Below are 17,366 nucleotides of genomic sequence, written 5' to 3' on the forward strand. Positions count from 1 at the left end.
GTGGCTGATTTCAATGCCGAGTCACTGATTTCTCTCTGTATTTACCTTACCTCTCCCCACTTTTGGTAACTTATGATGTTGGTAATTAGCCAGTTTTTTTCATTTTTCGTGGCAGGGGTTTACCACTGCCATGAAACCGGTGCTGGGGAACAGCATTCTTTTGCTGGTTTGAGTGTCATACGTCTACGAAAGCCAAACGTTACCCAACAGCAAGCACATGGCAAAACAACTGCCACGGTTTACTTTGTTGTTTCAGCGCGTGAGCACACAAGACAAACTAAATTCCCTCTGATCATCTGTGGTGCTTTCCATTGACATTTATAAGTCATGGCTCATCACTGGTGTTTTTCTGCCTTATCTTTTTATTAATCTGTTAATCTGCAGATAGTTTAAACCGCCTCCTCTTGTATGTTGGTACACACCTTTTCCTTTAAAGCTCCTTCAATTACTTTATGGACTCTATTGCCAGTAAGACGCTGTTATCTCTTACATGAATGATGTCACTTGGCTCTCGTGGCTGAAAAATGATATTCAGTTTGTTCCCTGACCTTGTGACGTTACTCAGCACCAAAACAATTCTACATCAAGAGTTACATGAGAATGGAACGCAGTAAAGGCCGTTCTTTTTCCTCATAGTATATCTCAAAATGGTTTAAACTTATCAGCTCTCTCCCATGTGCTAAATCCATAATATTCAGAAATATATAAACAATCATTGTCCTGTCGATTAGCTGTAGGTGTGACACATTCTTTAAACTAGAGTTTTATTTGAAAATAAGTTCACAGGTATGTGGATTGAAACAAAGCTGGATGAGATGCCTGTATGGTCTGGTATGCCTGTAAATTCTTGCAGTGGCCAGCAGGGCATTTATGATGCTACTGCCATCTGCTGGACGTAAAGTGCTGTGATCACAAACGCTCCAATTCAGACCAAGTCATGGTTGGTCGTACTGGTGTCAACTGTAACACACTGCAAGTGGAAAATAAAGAAACGTGCTCATCTTCTTCTCTTTAGTTTGCAGACGTTCCTGTTGGACGGCAACAGTCTAGAGGATCTGCCCAATGAGCTGGGTTCCATCCAGAGGCTGAGCTATTTAGGCCTTTCCTTCAACCAGTTCAACCACGTCCCCCAGGTGCTGGAGCGTTTGGCCTCCATGGAGAAGCTGTGTATGGCTGGCAACAACCTGGAGATACTCATCTTGCAGAATTTCCGGCTGCTCCGAGTCAAACACATTGACCTCAGGTACAACAAGTGTGGGGGCGAATTATTTACAAGTATAAATAAAAATGATCTTAATGAGGACATAATCCAACTAATGTCAAGAACAAGCATCCCCAGTCATACAGTACATGTGTCCATCAATGCACTCAATGACAGATTTGTCCACTAAGGATAGAAACACAAACACTAAGAGGAAGCCACAACACGATCAAACGGCGACACAGCACGGAATCAGGAAATCATTTGCCTGAGGTGGCTCCACCATTGCTTGGAAAAGAACACAGCTGGAGTGACTTGCAGTATTTTCCAGTTAATACTTGACTCCCTCCGGCTTTGCTTAAACAGGGTCAATCAATACGTTTTCCAGCATCACTCACCTGTTTGGGCAAAGATCACTTTGTATTTCTGATTTTTGTTTGATTTTTTTTGAAACGGCTGTTTTCTTAAAAAGAGAATTGTCTTTCACACGTTAATTAAATCCAGTGGAGTTATGTTCCAGTAATTCGTCCCCAGCAGTATTAAAGATTTGCCGTTCTAAGCCTCACAGTTGTGAGGATTTGCCGCTTTTCCCTGCTTTGTGATGTTTTGTATGACGTTTGATATATTTTTATCTTCTTTTGAAGAAAGCCAATGAATCAGCATTTTTTAATGGGTTTAAACCACAATTTTGGATTAATTCCAGCAGAGACATGTGTAGTATTTAATAAAACATAAAACCACAAACATAAACGGACAATGTAACCATGAGATTGTGAAAAGATCAGCGTTTTGATTTTTGTTTTAAAATAACCAATTTTTAAACTTCAGTTTGTCGCCGATTAAATCGGAAACTGTGATCCAAATGCTGGCATTTGTTTTTGGAACAGAATAATAGGACTTATATATCAGTTGTTGCCCAGGACAGTATTGTTGAAAAACGTATACAGAACTCAAGCACCTGCACAATATATTAGCATCACCCTGCGTCTTCCATCAAAAGCTGCGGCATGTGCAGTTCAAGCCAGTCCAGCTGGAGTTGAACCTTTGTTTCCCTCTCTGCCCCCTCTGTCAGACTGAATAAAATCTCCAGCATGGTGCCAGATGAGCCTGACCTACTAAGGCATGTGACCCAGCTGGATGTGAGGGATAACAGGCTGATGGAACTGGATGCCTCGGTCTTCCCAAGACTGGAGGTGCTTCACTGTGAAAGGAACTGCATCGGCAGCCTCAAGGTCAAGGGTTGCTTGCTCAAAGGCATCTACGCCTCCAACAACGGTGGGTTTGTCGGTCAGGCCTTTATGCTGTAATCCCTTTGCCCGTCACATCTCCGCTGTCTTACCTTCCCCTAAACAGAAACCACCGCCATTAATCTCTCCTCTCATATCACTGCTGTATTTTCTTAATAAATTCAGGCCATGCCGCAGTCGCATTGTCTCTCTGGCTGACTTGTCCCCGCCCCCCCCATACAAATTCTCTCCTCCGTTTTCCATCTACCTGTATTGTACTATATTGTGTCTGTCCTTGCTGTAGGTTAATGCATTTGGTTTTTTTCCCCCCACAGAGCTTTGCCAACTGGATGTCAGTCCCGTGCCCTCCAATCTGAGTTACATGGACATCTCAAGGTGAGAGAAAAAAACCCAAAAGTGAGTGAAGCATTTACAGTTGATCCTCCGTGCCCTACAAGGACACAAGAGCAGTAACTGTTGGTTGTTGTTGTCGATCGTAAGTGAGAAAATTCATCTGAAAAGACCCCGTAACGGTATATTGACATAAACACACAACGCAAGGTTCTTCCTAATGTGGTGAAATGTCAAAGTAGAAAGTCTGTTATTGTTTAACATCAGCCCTGACCTTCTCCTCACAAAAGTGGCAGGTAGGCATCTGTGCTCAGCTTGGATTGGTCATGGAAAGAGCCGTACAATTAGATTTTTGAGAAGCACCCAGTTTATTAGGAAATTAAACTTATTATTAAGGAATTCTTAAATCCCTTTTCCAACTTGGCTGACAAGAGTGTAGCACTTAAGATTATGTCTTGTGAGTTGTGATGATGAGTTGTTTTTGTGTGTCGTGCGGTGCCTCTGAGACTCTGGCGACCTGATGAACTGACTCATTTTACAAGTAATTAAAAAAAAAAAGTTTTCAGAGCCGCAATCCCCGCCTTGTGTTTTCTTTCTGGAGCAGGACTGCTGAGAATTGCAATGCACACGGTTTCCCCATTATATCCTATGTTCAGTGTCTCACTTTATAAATTGCACAGCATTTATCATTGTCATCACTCTCCTGTCCTCCTGCAGAAACCGTATGGAGTCCTTGCCAGACTGGCTGTGTGAAGGGAAGAAACTGGAAGTTCTGGATGTGAGCCACAACCTCATCACGGAGCTCCCAGCGCGGTGAGTCTCTCGCCGTCTCGCTACCTCTCAGGGATTGTGTCTGTAAGCCTGTAAATGGAGTACAGTGCGAGATCGACTCTCCCCGCCCTCTGCTGGCGTGTCATCTGTCCCCCATGACGCCTCATAAATCTCACAGATACCCTGTAACCTCCACAGCCTTCACCCATTCTCTGTCTCTTTGTATAGATTTGGAAGGTCAGCTCACTTCCTCCCGTTTTCTCTCCGTCTCATCCACTGGTCCCCTCAGTGTCTGCAGATTTATTTTTTACCCAATAAGTGTCATGATGATTAATTTCAGCTGCAGGCTCCACTAGAGGCGCTGCTATTTTCTGAATTCACATGCTCATCCTCGCCCCCGTCCTCCTCTCGTCTTTTACTCTCATTTCCATGACTATTTTAGTCAACTTCAGTTACAGTTCATGTAGGTCCAGTTGTGTCTATCTATCTATATCTACTTATTTACCCGTCTATCTGTCATTCATCCATCCATCCGTTTATGAACCATTTGGTCTAGTTCCTGACCATCTGCATGTTCCTTGTGCTGCAGGTTGTTCTGCAGCAACAGTCTCCGGAAACTGAGTGCAGGACACAACCAGTTACAGAAGCTGCCTGAAAGAGTGGAGCGCCCTCTGGTGGAGGTTTTGGACGTACAGCACAATCAACTGGTGGAGCTGCCCTGCAACCTTTTCCTCAAATCCGTCAGGTAGCGTCAAATCATCGTTGTCGGAACGCATTTTTTGTCTTCATTAGATCATCTGACAGGAAGATTAAGCACGGCGGGGGAAAAGGAGGTACATCACGGCCAAGGACAGAAATTATGGATAGGATTTTTTAATCAACGGCAGGCAAGCTGCTCAAGGGCAAGAATGACAGGCAAATATAAAACAAGCGAGCTCCGCAAGGATAGAAGGAGGTGAAGAGTGTTTTAAGGAGGGGGATCGTAAAAGTGGGGATGTTTTTAATTCAAGTCACTCGTCGCAATTTGTTTGGATGTCCATTTGTGACAGTCTCTCCTTTATTTGTCACGTTCAGCTTACGATGCGTAAATGCATCGGCCAACAAGCTGGAGCACCTGCCGCCTTCCAGCCTGTCAGAGGAGAGTCACAGCATCCTGCAGGAGTTCTACCTCACCAACAACCGACTGACAGACAAGTGTGTTCCCATGCTGACCGGCCATTCGCACCTTCGAGTTCTGCACATGGCCTACAACCTTCTGCAGACCTTCCCAGCCAGGTATATGTCTCTCCAACCATTTTTCTCTTTCTTTCTCTAATTACTTTTTTCCCCTGGAACTCATTTTTAGACATCTTTTACCACCTTCATCCCGCCGTTCCCCTTCTTCTATATTCTCAATACCCTGCACACAAAACTTACACAAGTACATTTCATTGCTATGTAAAAAAAAAAAAGTCAATAAAGTCAATATATAGTGGCAAGGGTTGTTATAAATAAAAGTAACACATAGTTGGACCAAGACAATCATAAAAACACAGCAGGTCTCCATCATTTACCAAATGTGAATTCCTATTGATGCAGTAGAATTTCTGGTACAGTAGCTGCAGCAAAAAGGATCTGAAGGAGGCGAATGTGTGCCCACTCTAATACAATCTGGTGTAATACCAAGTAGTGATACCACGGGGTCCTTTGGCAGGTCTGTGTTGAAAATCTCCAACAGTTACGTCGTCCCAAATAGTCATAAGCTTGGGTCGTGTCCAGAACGTTTACACATAATAAGCCAGTCACTCCACCAGGTACCGTGTTTAAAACAGAACAAGAGTCTTAAAACTGCTTGCTGTGCAGTATTGTGAAAAAAAAATAAAATAAAAGCAAATACGACAAATTCTCACTTGCTTAATCATGAAAGCAAGGGTCAGATTACTAAAAGTTACCACCCACACACTCCTTGTACTCTCAGGTTTTCTGTCATCTAACTAAGTGATGACTTCTTTCAGCCCTATTCCACATGCGCATGTAACCTCACCCATAGTTTTTTCTCTCCCCAATCAGTAAAATGGCTAAGCTGGAGGAGCTGGAGGAGGTGGATCTGAGCGGAAACATGCTGAAGACCGTGCCCACCACCATCATGAACTGCCGGCGGATGCACACACTCATCGCCCATTCCAACGCCATTGAGGTCTTTCCTGAGGTCATGCAGCTGATGGAAATGAAAGTAAGCCCTGGAGCAGTGAAACATCCCCACCAGCCGTCTCTGTGTGCATCTGTTTTTGAGTATTGACATCTTGCTTCCTCCGGTCAGTGTGTGGACCTGAGCTGCAATGAGCTTAGTGAGATCAATCTTCCGGAGAACCTGCCTCCCAAGCTTCAGGAGCTGGACCTCACGGGAAACCCTCGTCTCAATCTGGACCACAAGACCCTCGAGCAGCTCAAGTATGTAACCGTCATCGAATGAGACTACTCTGTGATTCATATATCATTATATCTGCTATATGGTGGATCTGATTACTTTTGTGGTGTTCCAGTAATATCCGCTGCTTCCGCATTGATCCGCCCCCAACCTTCTCTTCCAATGAGGCATCCGGTGGGCCTGCTGTGTGGAGCCATGGTTACACTGAGGCCTCCGGTGTCAAGAACAAGTGAGTTCCGCTCAGACAATGATGGAAAAAAAAAAGGAGAACAAAATAATGGCTGTCACATTTTCTTGAGAAAAAAAACAAATTCAAGCCTCTTGATGGGCACAGATAAATCCAGATTACTCAAATGAAGGGAATATGGAACAATAGTGTTGAATAAAAGAAGCCATTTAACCCTGTGCACTGTACATTGATTCTCTGGATCCATAGTTGATGTTGAATAGGCAGGTAGTGATGATGGTTCTGTTGTGCAGTCAATTAAATAGAAGATCGTCGTGTCCAAGGCTAATATTGTGCCGTGTATTGTGATTCATTTGTGAACAGAAGAGCCGGTAGTCTTTGTTTCCCAACAGAGCACGCGTCTCAATGAAACACCACCTTTTGTTTTTGTCGTTTTTCCCTTTCAGACTGTGCGTCGCGGCGCTTTCTGTAAACAGCTTCTGTGGAAGTCGCGAAGCTCTGTACGGCGTGTTCGACGGGGACCGCAACGTGGAAGTGCCATACCTCTTGCAGTGCACGATGAACGACGTGCTCGCTGAAGAACTACACAAGACCAAGAGCGAAGAGGACTACATGACCAACACCTTCCTCGTCATGCAAAGGTAATTAGAATTTTGCTTTTTCACCATATGTTAGTGTCCGCCGAGGTCTGCCAAAGTCAGTTTAAAGTAGATTTCATAAGCCGCTCATTTCCATGGTGGTCTGCGTGGACTACTGACTGTGTAGCCTCCCTGTAGCATAACACTTTTCCTGTTTTGGTCAAAAGAGACAACAAAGAAGACGGTAAACATAGACACCTAAGGACATACAAGTGAGGGTGAAATGCATTGAACGCTAGATGGATGTGGATTCTCATTTGTTATAAATGGAACTGTGTGCAGCTTGAATGCAGAAAGTGTTACTTTTGATAACTAAGTGAACGATCCACACAATTAAACTCCACTTTCCCCGCAGGAAACTGGGCACTGCTGGTCAGAAATTGGGTGGCTCAGCAGCTCTGTGTCACATTCGCCATGACCCCACTGAGCCCAGTGGCTGCTTTACCCTCACAGCAGCAAACGTGGGCAAGTGCCAGGTCATCCTGTGCCGTGACGGGAAGCCGGTGTCGCTGTCCTTGCTCCAGAATGTAGGGTTGGAAGAGGAATATCGCAGGATACGGCAGCACAGGGCCATCATCACGGAGGTAAACGTCACTGCCAGTGGAAATGAACGTCCAGTGTGTTCACGTATGCGCTGTATTGACATTCATACGCTTCTCCACAGGACAACAAGGTGAATGGCGTGACCGATTCCACGCGGATCATGGGCTACTCCTTCCTCTACCCGTCAGTCATCCCTTGTCCCTATGTGCAGACAGTCACACTCAGATCCGAGGACGAGTTCTTCATCGTAGGCAGCCGTGGCCTGTGGGATACTGTGTCTCCCACTGAGGCTGTAGAAGCTGTTCGAAATGTCCCGGATGCCCTTGCTGCGGCTAAGAAGCTTTGCACACTAGCACAGGGCTACGGTTGCACCGACAGCCTCAGCGCTGTTGTTGTCCAGCTCAGTGTGAGTGAGGACTGCTGCTCGTGCTGCTGTTCCGAGCCTCCCCAGCCGCCACCGAGCCCTGGCTTGGGCACGTATCCCTCGTCGTCCTCTGCGATCAAGGAGCGTCCCTCAGACGGATCCCTACCTGTGCCCCCTTCCTCCTGCAGTGAAATCAGCAGTGAAATCAGCACCAGTGAGATGAGCAGTGAAGTGGGCTCCACTGCCTCGTCCGATGAACCGCCGCAGAGCTCCTTGGTGCTGCTGCATGACCAGCCGCACCATCCCCACCTCCACCTGCATCATCCGGCTCACTTGCTGTCCTTACAGCACCAGCAGGCCCACGCCACCTCTCAGCCCTGTCAGTACTTGTTCCCAGGCTCAGAGCTGCCCTCTGCCCGCAGCTGCTGTGCCCTACACCCTGCCTGCTTAGCAGGTTCCTTCCAGCGGCAGCTATCTAGTGCCACATTCTCCAGTGGGCTCGACAGCGAGGACGAGGAGCCCATCGCGGGTGTTTTCTCTAATGGGAGCCGTGTGGAAGTGGAGGCGGATGTCCACTGCCTCAAAGCAGAGATCTCCTCTTCCTCCTCCTCCTCCTCATCTCCGCAAACGTCATCCACCAGCCAGGAGCGCACCTTACTGACTCTTCTTCCACCGCCGCCGCCGCCACCGTGTACCCCAGAGCCACTGGACGAAGGGGTTGACATGAGCCTCGGGGAGGTTGAGAACGGGTTAGAGAGGGATGAGTCATGGCAGGGAGGTGGGGATGGAGGAAAGTTAGCAGGGAAGAGGAGGGTTAACGGGTCAGTGGCGTGCCAGGAAAAGAGTCACAACCTCATTGAGGTGGCTGCTGATGCTCCCTCAAAGAAACCCGGAGGCTACTTCACTGCTCCTGCCCAGCCTGACCCCGATGACCAGTTCATCATCCCCCCTGAGCTGGAGGAGGAGGTGAAGGAAATCATGAAGCAGCATCAGCAGAAACAGCAGAAGTCTTCGGGGACCGATCAGCCCATGGACTATTACGACACCCCTCTCTGAGCAGCAACACCGACTGCAGCCTCATCTCCCTTCCAGTGGTGGCAGCATGCACAAGAAAAAAAAAAGTCCACATCAACCGCTCTGATTTTTGCACGGTCACAAAACACAGTGCGTTTTTTTTTCCTCCTGAGGCTTTCGCTGCACATGAAAGCCTGAAGCTCTACACAGCCTTATCCTCGAAAGAACCATGAAGTTGGAACTGCTCCGCCAGTTTTTACTGAGACAAATCATAGAATAAAAACGAGCAAACGAGCCCTTTAATGATACTTAACCCTCTTGAAAAGTCAAAGCTTGTGGACACAGCTTTGGACGTCTATGATCTCGCCCTTCTCGATGACTGGAATCTTTTTTTTTAATTTTATTTTCTTTCTTTTCTTTCTTTTTTTTTTTACGAGACAACCAGCGGAGTATGTTATTGACACTAGTCTCTTTGCAATAGCATTAGTTCACCACAACACTTGTTAATATTGATAACAATTTAATGTTTTTTTTTTGTTTTGTTTTGTAAGAACTTACCATATCTTTTAATGTGAAAGCGGCAACGTTGCTGGAAGAACTTTTTTGAAAACGGAGACGCATAATCTTTTTATTATCAGTGAACTTTGTTGAATGGTACACTAGTAATACCACACTTAACTGTTGTAGATAGGGCACTTAAAATACTGTTTTTCTTCAGTAAATCATGGCTCTTGTCCTGTAAAATGGCATAGATTTTTTTGTAGAAAATTTAAATACTAACTCCTAGGAGTTGCATACTCTTTATGGTGACTCAGTCACTTTTTTACTAATCTTCTCTGAGAGAAATGGTGATTTTGTCCCCCCCCCCATGATTGTAAATAAGAGAAATGTTGTATACTGATGCTTTTAAAAAGGAACTGCGTACGTGTATGTCAGTGAGAGGGAGGATGACATGTGGTTCGCCAAGAGATTGCTGTTATGGAGGTGTCACTAACATTGAATTACATGAAGTAGACCCACAAATATGAAACACAGACACACACACACATACACACATACATGTTTATGTGCAATTGAAATATGGCATTCCATAAAATAGACCGTCATTGTATCGAATGAACACTAATTGACATATCTTTGCATGCATGCACTTACAGTACACACACACACACACACACAGCTAACATTAGCCCTCCTCCCCCCCCCCCCCCACTGTTATCACTGGCATGACTGTGTCAAGTTCAGTAATACGAGCAAATTATATCCACATGGAAAAGTGACAACATAAATGTTCCTGTCTTTGGTATAATAATAAATTTTAAATTTGTGAATATAATTCTTCCAGTCTGGGACTTGTTTTTTGTGCCTGTGTCTTAAAGAAATGCATATGAAACGAAAGTTTTTAAAAGCAGTTTTATTCAGAACAATAACATTCTCATTCCCTCTGCAGTGGTGTTGCTTTGAATGACCAGAAGGGGGCAATCTCACATAATGTGACAAGTTGAACTGGAGTGAAATCTGAAGCCAAAGCAATGTATCATGAGCATTTCATTGCAAGTCGTGGATTGTTTTGCTTCTGTTTGCAGGTTTATTCGGGTACAGTGTCTATGTGGCGTGGATGTTTGACATGTTAAAGCCGTCGTCGCTGCGTTTCTTGTACTTCTTCTTCACACAGAGGACACTGACTATCGTGACCACCATCATGACTCCCAGCACAGACAGAGAAGTGGCCAGTGCGAGCGTGGTCTTATCCATGAGGGAGCCCTTATACTGACAGCCATCTCCGTAGTACCACCAGTCATCACCCACTGCACATCTGGAATAACAAATGAGTAAAGCATGTAGTGCAATGTTTACTTCCAGAAGGAATAGAACAATATATGCAATAAGGAATGGAAAATATGCTTATTTGTCTTTGTTCAAAGATAACTCTTAAGGTAACAAAATGGTAACGCATGTTTTGTACAAATTAAGCAAACACCTTTGAGAATATGATGTATGACATATTAATGAAATCTTCCTAGAATTAGGAGCAGTGGGCAGCCACTGAGCAACAGCCAGAGAGCAATGGAGGTTGGGTACCTTGCTCAGGGGTACCCCAGCCCTTTCATTGCCTTGGTAGGGACTCAAACCAGCAACCCTTCAGTTACTTTCAAGTTCCTTTTCCAATTGGAAACTGCAATTTTTATTACCTTGAAAAAGGTCCAATTTGTAATAGACAGTTTTTTGGCAGAGATACTACTACTACTACTTTTACGGCTGTATAATACTTAGTGAGTTTCTATAATTACATAAGTATAAATGCTTTTTGCAGTCCCAGAATAAGCCTTTTATATGTATATTTTTTTCGTGTCTTGTAGCGGAAGCTTAGTACGCAAAGAAAAAAACATCCTGTCTGGTATGCGGGGGGGGGGGAGGGCGGGTCACAGTAGTTTCCTGACACATGTGGGAAAAGAAGGGGGTGAGGGGGTGCAGTCATGTGTTGGTTACAATCTGCGCCCTCACCACGAGATGTGACTAATTCTTCTTACACAGTCGACCTTTAAGAGTGGCGGAGTAGTGGGTGCGTTCAGAAACGTCCTCACCTGCAGACAGCTTTCCCTTTATCCACCACACAGATGCCGTCATTCTGACACTGAACAGTGAGACAGACATCTGGGGGTGCGACCGTGCCAGTGGACGGTGGAGTGGGGGTGGTGATGGTGGTGATGGGGGCGGTGGTGTTGGCAGGAGGTGTAGTGGGCTGGGTCTGGGTCTGAGTCAGATGTGACACATCTGAAAATGGAAGAGAGAGGCATTGATGAACATGAAATGAACAGGCAGCGATTGGATTATATGACTGACTGGTGTTTAGATCCATTGCTTAGTTCTCTTTGGTTAGTAAATCTTTCATGTTTGGACACAGTAGAGGATTCATATGTCACACGTAGTTGGTGCTTTTACCCTCCATTGACAGGAGAAATATGGCGTCCCCTCCCTTGATGAAATCCCTGCTCTTGGCTCTGAGGTGCGTGAGATACACCGGGGTTCCGGAGCTTGGTCCTCGGAAGTACTTGGATCCATCTGCTTCTGTGACTTCATGCCCCACCTTACGTGGGTCATCCCAGAAAAATGTGTCAGAGCCTGTTTTAAAAAGACGTTAAAAGGGTGTGTGAATGTTGTATTACAGTTTGTTTTTCTCCAAAGAATGTCTGAGAGGTATGATTTTTCTGCACCTGATACTTTCATGTTGGGGTCAGTGGTCACACTGCGCTGGTTAGACATGCGCTTTTGGATGTGTGGGTGCTGATCCATTAGCATCATGGTTATCTGTTTCCAGGGGCAGGGCCATTTCTGCCCGGTATCGCCTTCACGGGCCACTAGATGAGCGTAGGCCGACAGCTCACCAGGGTATCCTGCCTTTCCACTGGGGTACAGCTTCATTTGGAAAGTGTAACCTTCCTTTGAGGTAAACGGCGGGCTGAAGATAGAAGTGTTTACTGGAGTATTGTCTATAACGTGACCGAAGTTCTTCACGCGCCATATAAACTCCGGGCAGGTCGTCTCAGAAAGGTTGATGTCATCCAGCGATAGTCCACCTGCTGGCGGCCCGGTGCCTTCCTTGCACCCTTCAAAGACAACACGAAACTTTGTTTTCACATCCAGACTGACGTGGTGCAGCTGCCACAGCTCCTGAGGGGATCCTGTTACAACAAGACAGAATTGATTTAACCAGCACAATGACAATAACAAGATTTTGAGCAGTAGCGGGATTTCCCAATCGTCACCTTCTATGGTCTTGATAAAGCGTAGAGTTCCGTTGGGGTGTGCTTTGTCATACTCTCGGATGTAGATCTTCAGTTTGTCGCTGGGGCCGGCGCTGTTGTAGTAGAAGAACTGCAGACACTGGTAACCTCTCTTGGGGTAAAGGAGTCTGCTTTCAAGCAGTGCCGTGTCCCCAGTTTTGGCTGTGCCAGTGTTGAAGTGCATGAAATATCCAGAGCCTGAGGATCCAAATATCACTGGATTATCCCCATGTGTCTACATGTAAACAGTATAGTAAGTAGTGTAAAGCTCTTTTTCTAATTTACGGTAATCCTCCTCATGTCCTGACAGCATAACACATGTGTCTAAGGAATAATTGGCTTATGGGTCTGTCTGAACTTAAAGAGTTGGTCTACTAGATCAGTTCCGGTGGTAGCCAGGAATCAGCAGCATTGGTATCATCACAATCAGAGAGAGGTCCCACTCTTAATAACACTTGTTTTGAATATTGTTGAGTGTCATGTCAGTGAAGGTTCTCAGTCTAGCTATGGGCAACTGGACTCGCTTGAGTTTAACACATTTTTACTCTAGCCTTTAACCATCTCCTTTTTATTCCACCCGTGTTGTGTTTTATTGTTGTTTTAAATTTAATTTTCCTTTTATTGTGAAGCACTTTGAGCTGCAATACTTGTATGAAAGATGCTATACAAATAAAGCTTAGTGTTGGGATATAAATCAGGTTGCTGGTCAACAAGTGAGTCACAGTAACATGGCAGGGAATGTGCGTTGTGATTAAAATACCTTAGGATACCTTAACATCCACTTTAGAATCCACTTAAATTTTCTTCTTCGTGTTCTTTGCAGCTATGAAATTGTCTCACTTTACTTGCACTGTGTGCTTCTTCTGCCTCGCCTGCTCAGTCGTGCTTTCCATACTCCACACAGACAAAAAAACAACACACTGCTGTATCGAAAGAAAGTGAGAGAGTCGCACAGACTCATACAGAGAGGGTAACGTGGAGCCGTTTGGTTTTAATCAGCATTGTGTGAACTCATCTGACCATGGTTTAGAATAAAACATTTGTTGTGCCGTGTACTATGCCACACACAGTGATTCTCACCAGTGCATTTGCCCATGTTAGAGTGGTCCTTGTCAGGCCCTCCAGCAGCTTTGTCCAGCCTGACCCATTCTGCCTTGTCTCCCTGTCCCTGGATCATACCACAGATGTTCTCACGTTCAAAGTCACATGAGTCCAGGAAGGTGGAACCCTGAGCTAGGAAAACAGGGCAAGGACTTTGAACAGCTATAAACTAAATCACACATGACAGAAACATTCATGCGGATTCACAGATAAGCCATGTGAGTGACATCTTGCACCAATATAATTGGAATTAAAAACAATAAGAGTACTCATTCTTACTGCAGTTGTAGAGGCGGCTCAGCTTAAGCAGGTCGCTGTCACTGAACTCCATACGCTGGCCGATGACATCGCTGAAAGCAGAGATCTTGGTGATGATGGTGGGCTCGCTGCCGTTGCGAAAGGCATTTTTACTGTAGTGCATCATGGAGCCGTAGTCGTACGGGACGCCCAGTGAGCTGGAGGTGGTGTCATTATAGGTATTGAAGTTGTGTCCTTTACCTGTAGTTGAATAAAAGTGTTTAATTCATTGTCACATTCTGCAAAATAACAGGCTTATAGAAGTTGTTTTTCAATGCCTGACACGTTTCGGTGAAAGTTTGCTGCGGTTAAAGTAATAAATTCGATAATTGCACCCATTAACAGATCTGACTTAACAATCGAATGAGCAGAGGTCAATAAAGCTGTGATACACTTCTTATCTATATGAAGACAAAACATGTTTATGTTTATGACTCGTGTAACCAAAGCAATGCTGGATGAACTCCTTTCATTTGACTGTAACGTCACGTAATCATGCATATGCAAATATGAAATCATGACAGAGAATGGACAGCATTCCAGTTATTGACAACTCTGTGGCGAGAAGGTTCCATACCCTCTGAGATTCGATCCCACATGATTCTGACATAGTCGTCGCGGTCCGCCCTCGACTGCTCATGCCAGAAACCCAACGCGTGAAGGAACTCATGTTCAATGGTGGCAATGCGGTCACAGTTGTTTCCTATAGATAATCTTTGCTTCCCAACTTTCCTGTTTCCCACAGAGGAGAAACAACTTTTGGGGGGCGGGGGGGAAGACAACAAAACAGATCAAATATTCTGCCATCTAGGACATGTGTTGCAATGATAGAATAACGCATGCAATCCTTTACAAAGTAAAGCAAACCCGTCTTTTCATCTGAGCAGACCATTAAAAAAAAAGTAAGCGACTCTCTCTGTCTCACCCCCCTCCTTTGAAGATCGAAATGTAGTTGGCCTCGCCGCTCCAAGGCTTGAAGTCAATGCAGCTCTTTAGCCGGTACTGCTCAAAGGCCTTCAGAATCACACCTTTTGCATTGATCTCTGCAGAGAAGATAAGTCAGTTCTTTTTAAATGAATGCATACACTTGTAAATCTTTCAAATTCCACTTTTAAGTCGGGCTATAATTTTGCATGTATTCACAAAAGACCTCTGGTGAATATGTGAGAGCCTTTAAAGTCAGTCAAGTTCACGTGTCTCTGACTCACTGCCTCAGTTGTAAGTGGGTAAATATCAAACACATGGTATGGAGTTCGGTTGTGGATTTGTACTGAGGCACTTTCTATTTCTCTCATTTAATTTGAGTTCATTTGGGGGTTGTCTTCATGCAATCCACCACTTTTCATGTACTGGGAATAGGACAAAATAGTTATTGCATATTCCATTCATTCATATGCCATTTACTTTCCTGAGATTAACTTTATATTTATGTTCATTTTCTGTCAAGTATGCAATTATGTGATGCAATGTTGGAGAAAGATGTCGACAGGAAGCCGCGTTGATGAATTAATTCACGTTTCAAGGACAAGGGGTGAGATTAAATGAAGTTTTAGACTTCCTCTCACACCTTTTCAAACAATAATAACGTGAATGGTTTGATTTGCTTGTGAATTGGCCGTTTGTTCTTCTTTACGTTCGAAAACGACCAAATAAATGACCGTAAATTGCTCTTTGAACAAACACTCTTACCCAAGTCATCTTCCATGTAGTATGGGATCGTCTTTGGCCACCTGTACTCGTCCCCTATTATGGAATTCCGAGTCTGCCTCTTGAGTGGTCAATAAAAGCAATCACAGGGACAGTAATGGCTTAATGAGTGTGTACAAAATGTGATCGTGCGGGGGGGGGGGGGGTGATAAACATTCAAATAAATGAACAGACCTCATCGAGGACAATGTCTCCCTCAAAAAGACCCAGTCCAGCTTCTGTGGAGTCCACACACACACACACACACACACACAAAACAGTGTATTTGCAGTGAACTGAATATTAATCACGTCTCCAGCAAAATTGCCCTTTTATAATCTGCGTACCGTCATTTATGTCAAAAATGTCAAGGTCCTGTCCGCCGTCCACATCATGGTCTGTGACAGAGACAAAGGGTTTAAGTCGTTAAAAGAAGTTAAACTTCAACTTGACCCTCACTTTGTGTTAAAGACAAATCCTTTACCTGGTATTTTGGCTGTGGGCTAAAACAAAACACAAAGGAAAGTAAGAAATGTTACATGTGCAATTCTTTAAAAAAAAAGTTTTCTAGTTAACAGCAACAAACAAATTATATACATGGCTCACCGAACAAAGCGTCAGGCCACAAAGGATGCAAACAACGTGAAGAACAAGTAAACCCGTGGGTCTTCCTGCCATCTTCTGAGACAGCAACGGACACGTACCGATCTCTGACTCTCTCGATGCAATAATTGAAGACTTTGCAGGTAATAACATCAAATAGATGAGTTCTCGGGTCAATGATTGACGGAGCCGTAAAAGGTCCAAGTTGCACAACAACAACTTCAATCTGCTTTGCTATCTGTTAAAAAATCTTTACACATTTGCAGATTAGCGCGAGTGAACGAGTAAACCAGGGGGCAGCCCGACAGCCACGCAGTCAACTTGACTGAGATCAACTCGTGTAAAAGTACTGAATTAGTTGGATTCCAACAAACAAATATAGACTCACAGGCCACTTTATTATAATAATAATAATAATAATAATAATAATAATATACACAGGTCGACTTGTTTTCAAACCAGTCTGGTCATTCTCCTCTGACCTCAACAAGATATTTCTACCCAGAGATATGCTGCTCTTTCTGGACCATCCTAAACCCTAAAGACGACAGTGCATGACAATCCCTGTGGATCAGCAGTTTCTGAGATACTCAAAGCGCCATCGGTCACCACCAGCTCTGCCACATTCAAGTCACTTGTATGGATCCATTTAGAAAAAGGTGTCTATATAGATGTACCTGACCTATACCGTTTATGCCCGTATGTCAGAATATATGATTCAAAACACAGAGCCACACGGTTGGTGCAGTGGTCAGCACTCTTGCCTTCACAGCAAGAAGACCTAGGTTCGCGACCCGGTCGGAAGAAGGGCCTTTCTGAATGGAGTTGGCATGTTCTCCATGTGTGTGGGTTTTTCCTCCCACAAAAACATGCAATATGGGGATTAGATAAATTGGTGTTAGGTGTGAGTGCATGGTTGTTTATCTCCATGTGGCCCCGTGATGGACTGGCGACCTGTCCAGGGTGTACCCACCCCCTGCGACCCTCATGTGGAGGATAAAGCTGTTGAAATTGGACGGATGGATAATCAAGAAACACCACTCCCTTATTTACTTCGTCCGTTCTGCAGTTACAAACAAGTCCCCCCCCCCCCCCCCCGAGTTCTCTGTTCAACAAGGACACATTTCATGCTGAAGTTTAGCCTCAACAGCAGAACTTTATAGAAAATACATTGTGTGTTATTTTCCTTTAT

The 17,366-nt window shown here is 44.6% G+C and overlaps 2 protein-coding genes across 2 annotated transcripts in view; one reads left to right on the forward strand and one right to left on the reverse strand.

Annotated features, from left to right (window-relative positions):
- phlpp1 (PH domain and leucine rich repeat protein phosphatase 1) overlaps positions 1-9,905 on the forward strand; it is a 40,213-nt gene extending 30,308 nt beyond the window's left edge. The window contains exons 6-17 of the mRNA XM_058631042.1: positions 1,016-1,243; positions 2,274-2,476; positions 2,763-2,823; positions 3,496-3,591; positions 4,139-4,294; positions 4,624-4,824; positions 5,599-5,761; positions 5,849-5,979; positions 6,072-6,185; positions 6,590-6,784; positions 7,137-7,365; positions 7,446-9,905. Coding sequence (XP_058487025.1) covers positions 1,016-1,243; positions 2,274-2,476; positions 2,763-2,823; positions 3,496-3,591; positions 4,139-4,294; positions 4,624-4,824; positions 5,599-5,761; positions 5,849-5,979; positions 6,072-6,185; positions 6,590-6,784; positions 7,137-7,365; positions 7,446-8,744 — 3,076 coding nt within the window. The 3' untranslated portion in view covers positions 8,745-9,905. The remainder of the gene's footprint in view (positions 1-1,015; positions 1,244-2,273; positions 2,477-2,762; positions 2,824-3,495; positions 3,592-4,138; positions 4,295-4,623; positions 4,825-5,598; positions 5,762-5,848; positions 5,980-6,071; positions 6,186-6,589; positions 6,785-7,136; positions 7,366-7,445) is intronic.
- A 195-nt stretch (positions 9,906-10,100) lies between these two features.
- mep1bb (meprin A subunit beta b) lies at positions 10,101-16,292 on the reverse strand. Its single transcript, XM_058631054.1, has 14 exons — positions 16,178-16,292; positions 16,056-16,074; positions 15,919-15,969; positions 15,767-15,810; positions 15,575-15,653; positions 14,811-14,928; positions 14,463-14,641; positions 13,868-14,086; positions 13,568-13,720; positions 12,470-12,685; positions 11,918-12,385; positions 11,646-11,825; positions 11,288-11,477; positions 10,101-10,518 (listed from the first exon to the last, which is right to left on the reverse strand). The coding sequence occupies exons 1-14, from the start codon at positions 16,247-16,249 to the stop codon at positions 10,308-10,310; spliced, it is 2,199 nt and encodes a 732-aa protein (XP_058487037.1). The 5' UTR covers positions 16,250-16,292; the 3' UTR covers positions 10,101-10,307.
- Between the last annotated feature and the right edge of the window lie 1,074 nt (positions 16,293-17,366).

Source organism: Solea solea, chromosome 1, assembly GCF_958295425.1.
Source record: "Solea solea chromosome 1, fSolSol10.1, whole genome shotgun sequence".
Classification (NCBI taxonomy): Eukaryota; Metazoa; Chordata; class Actinopteri; order Pleuronectiformes; family Soleidae; genus Solea; species Solea solea.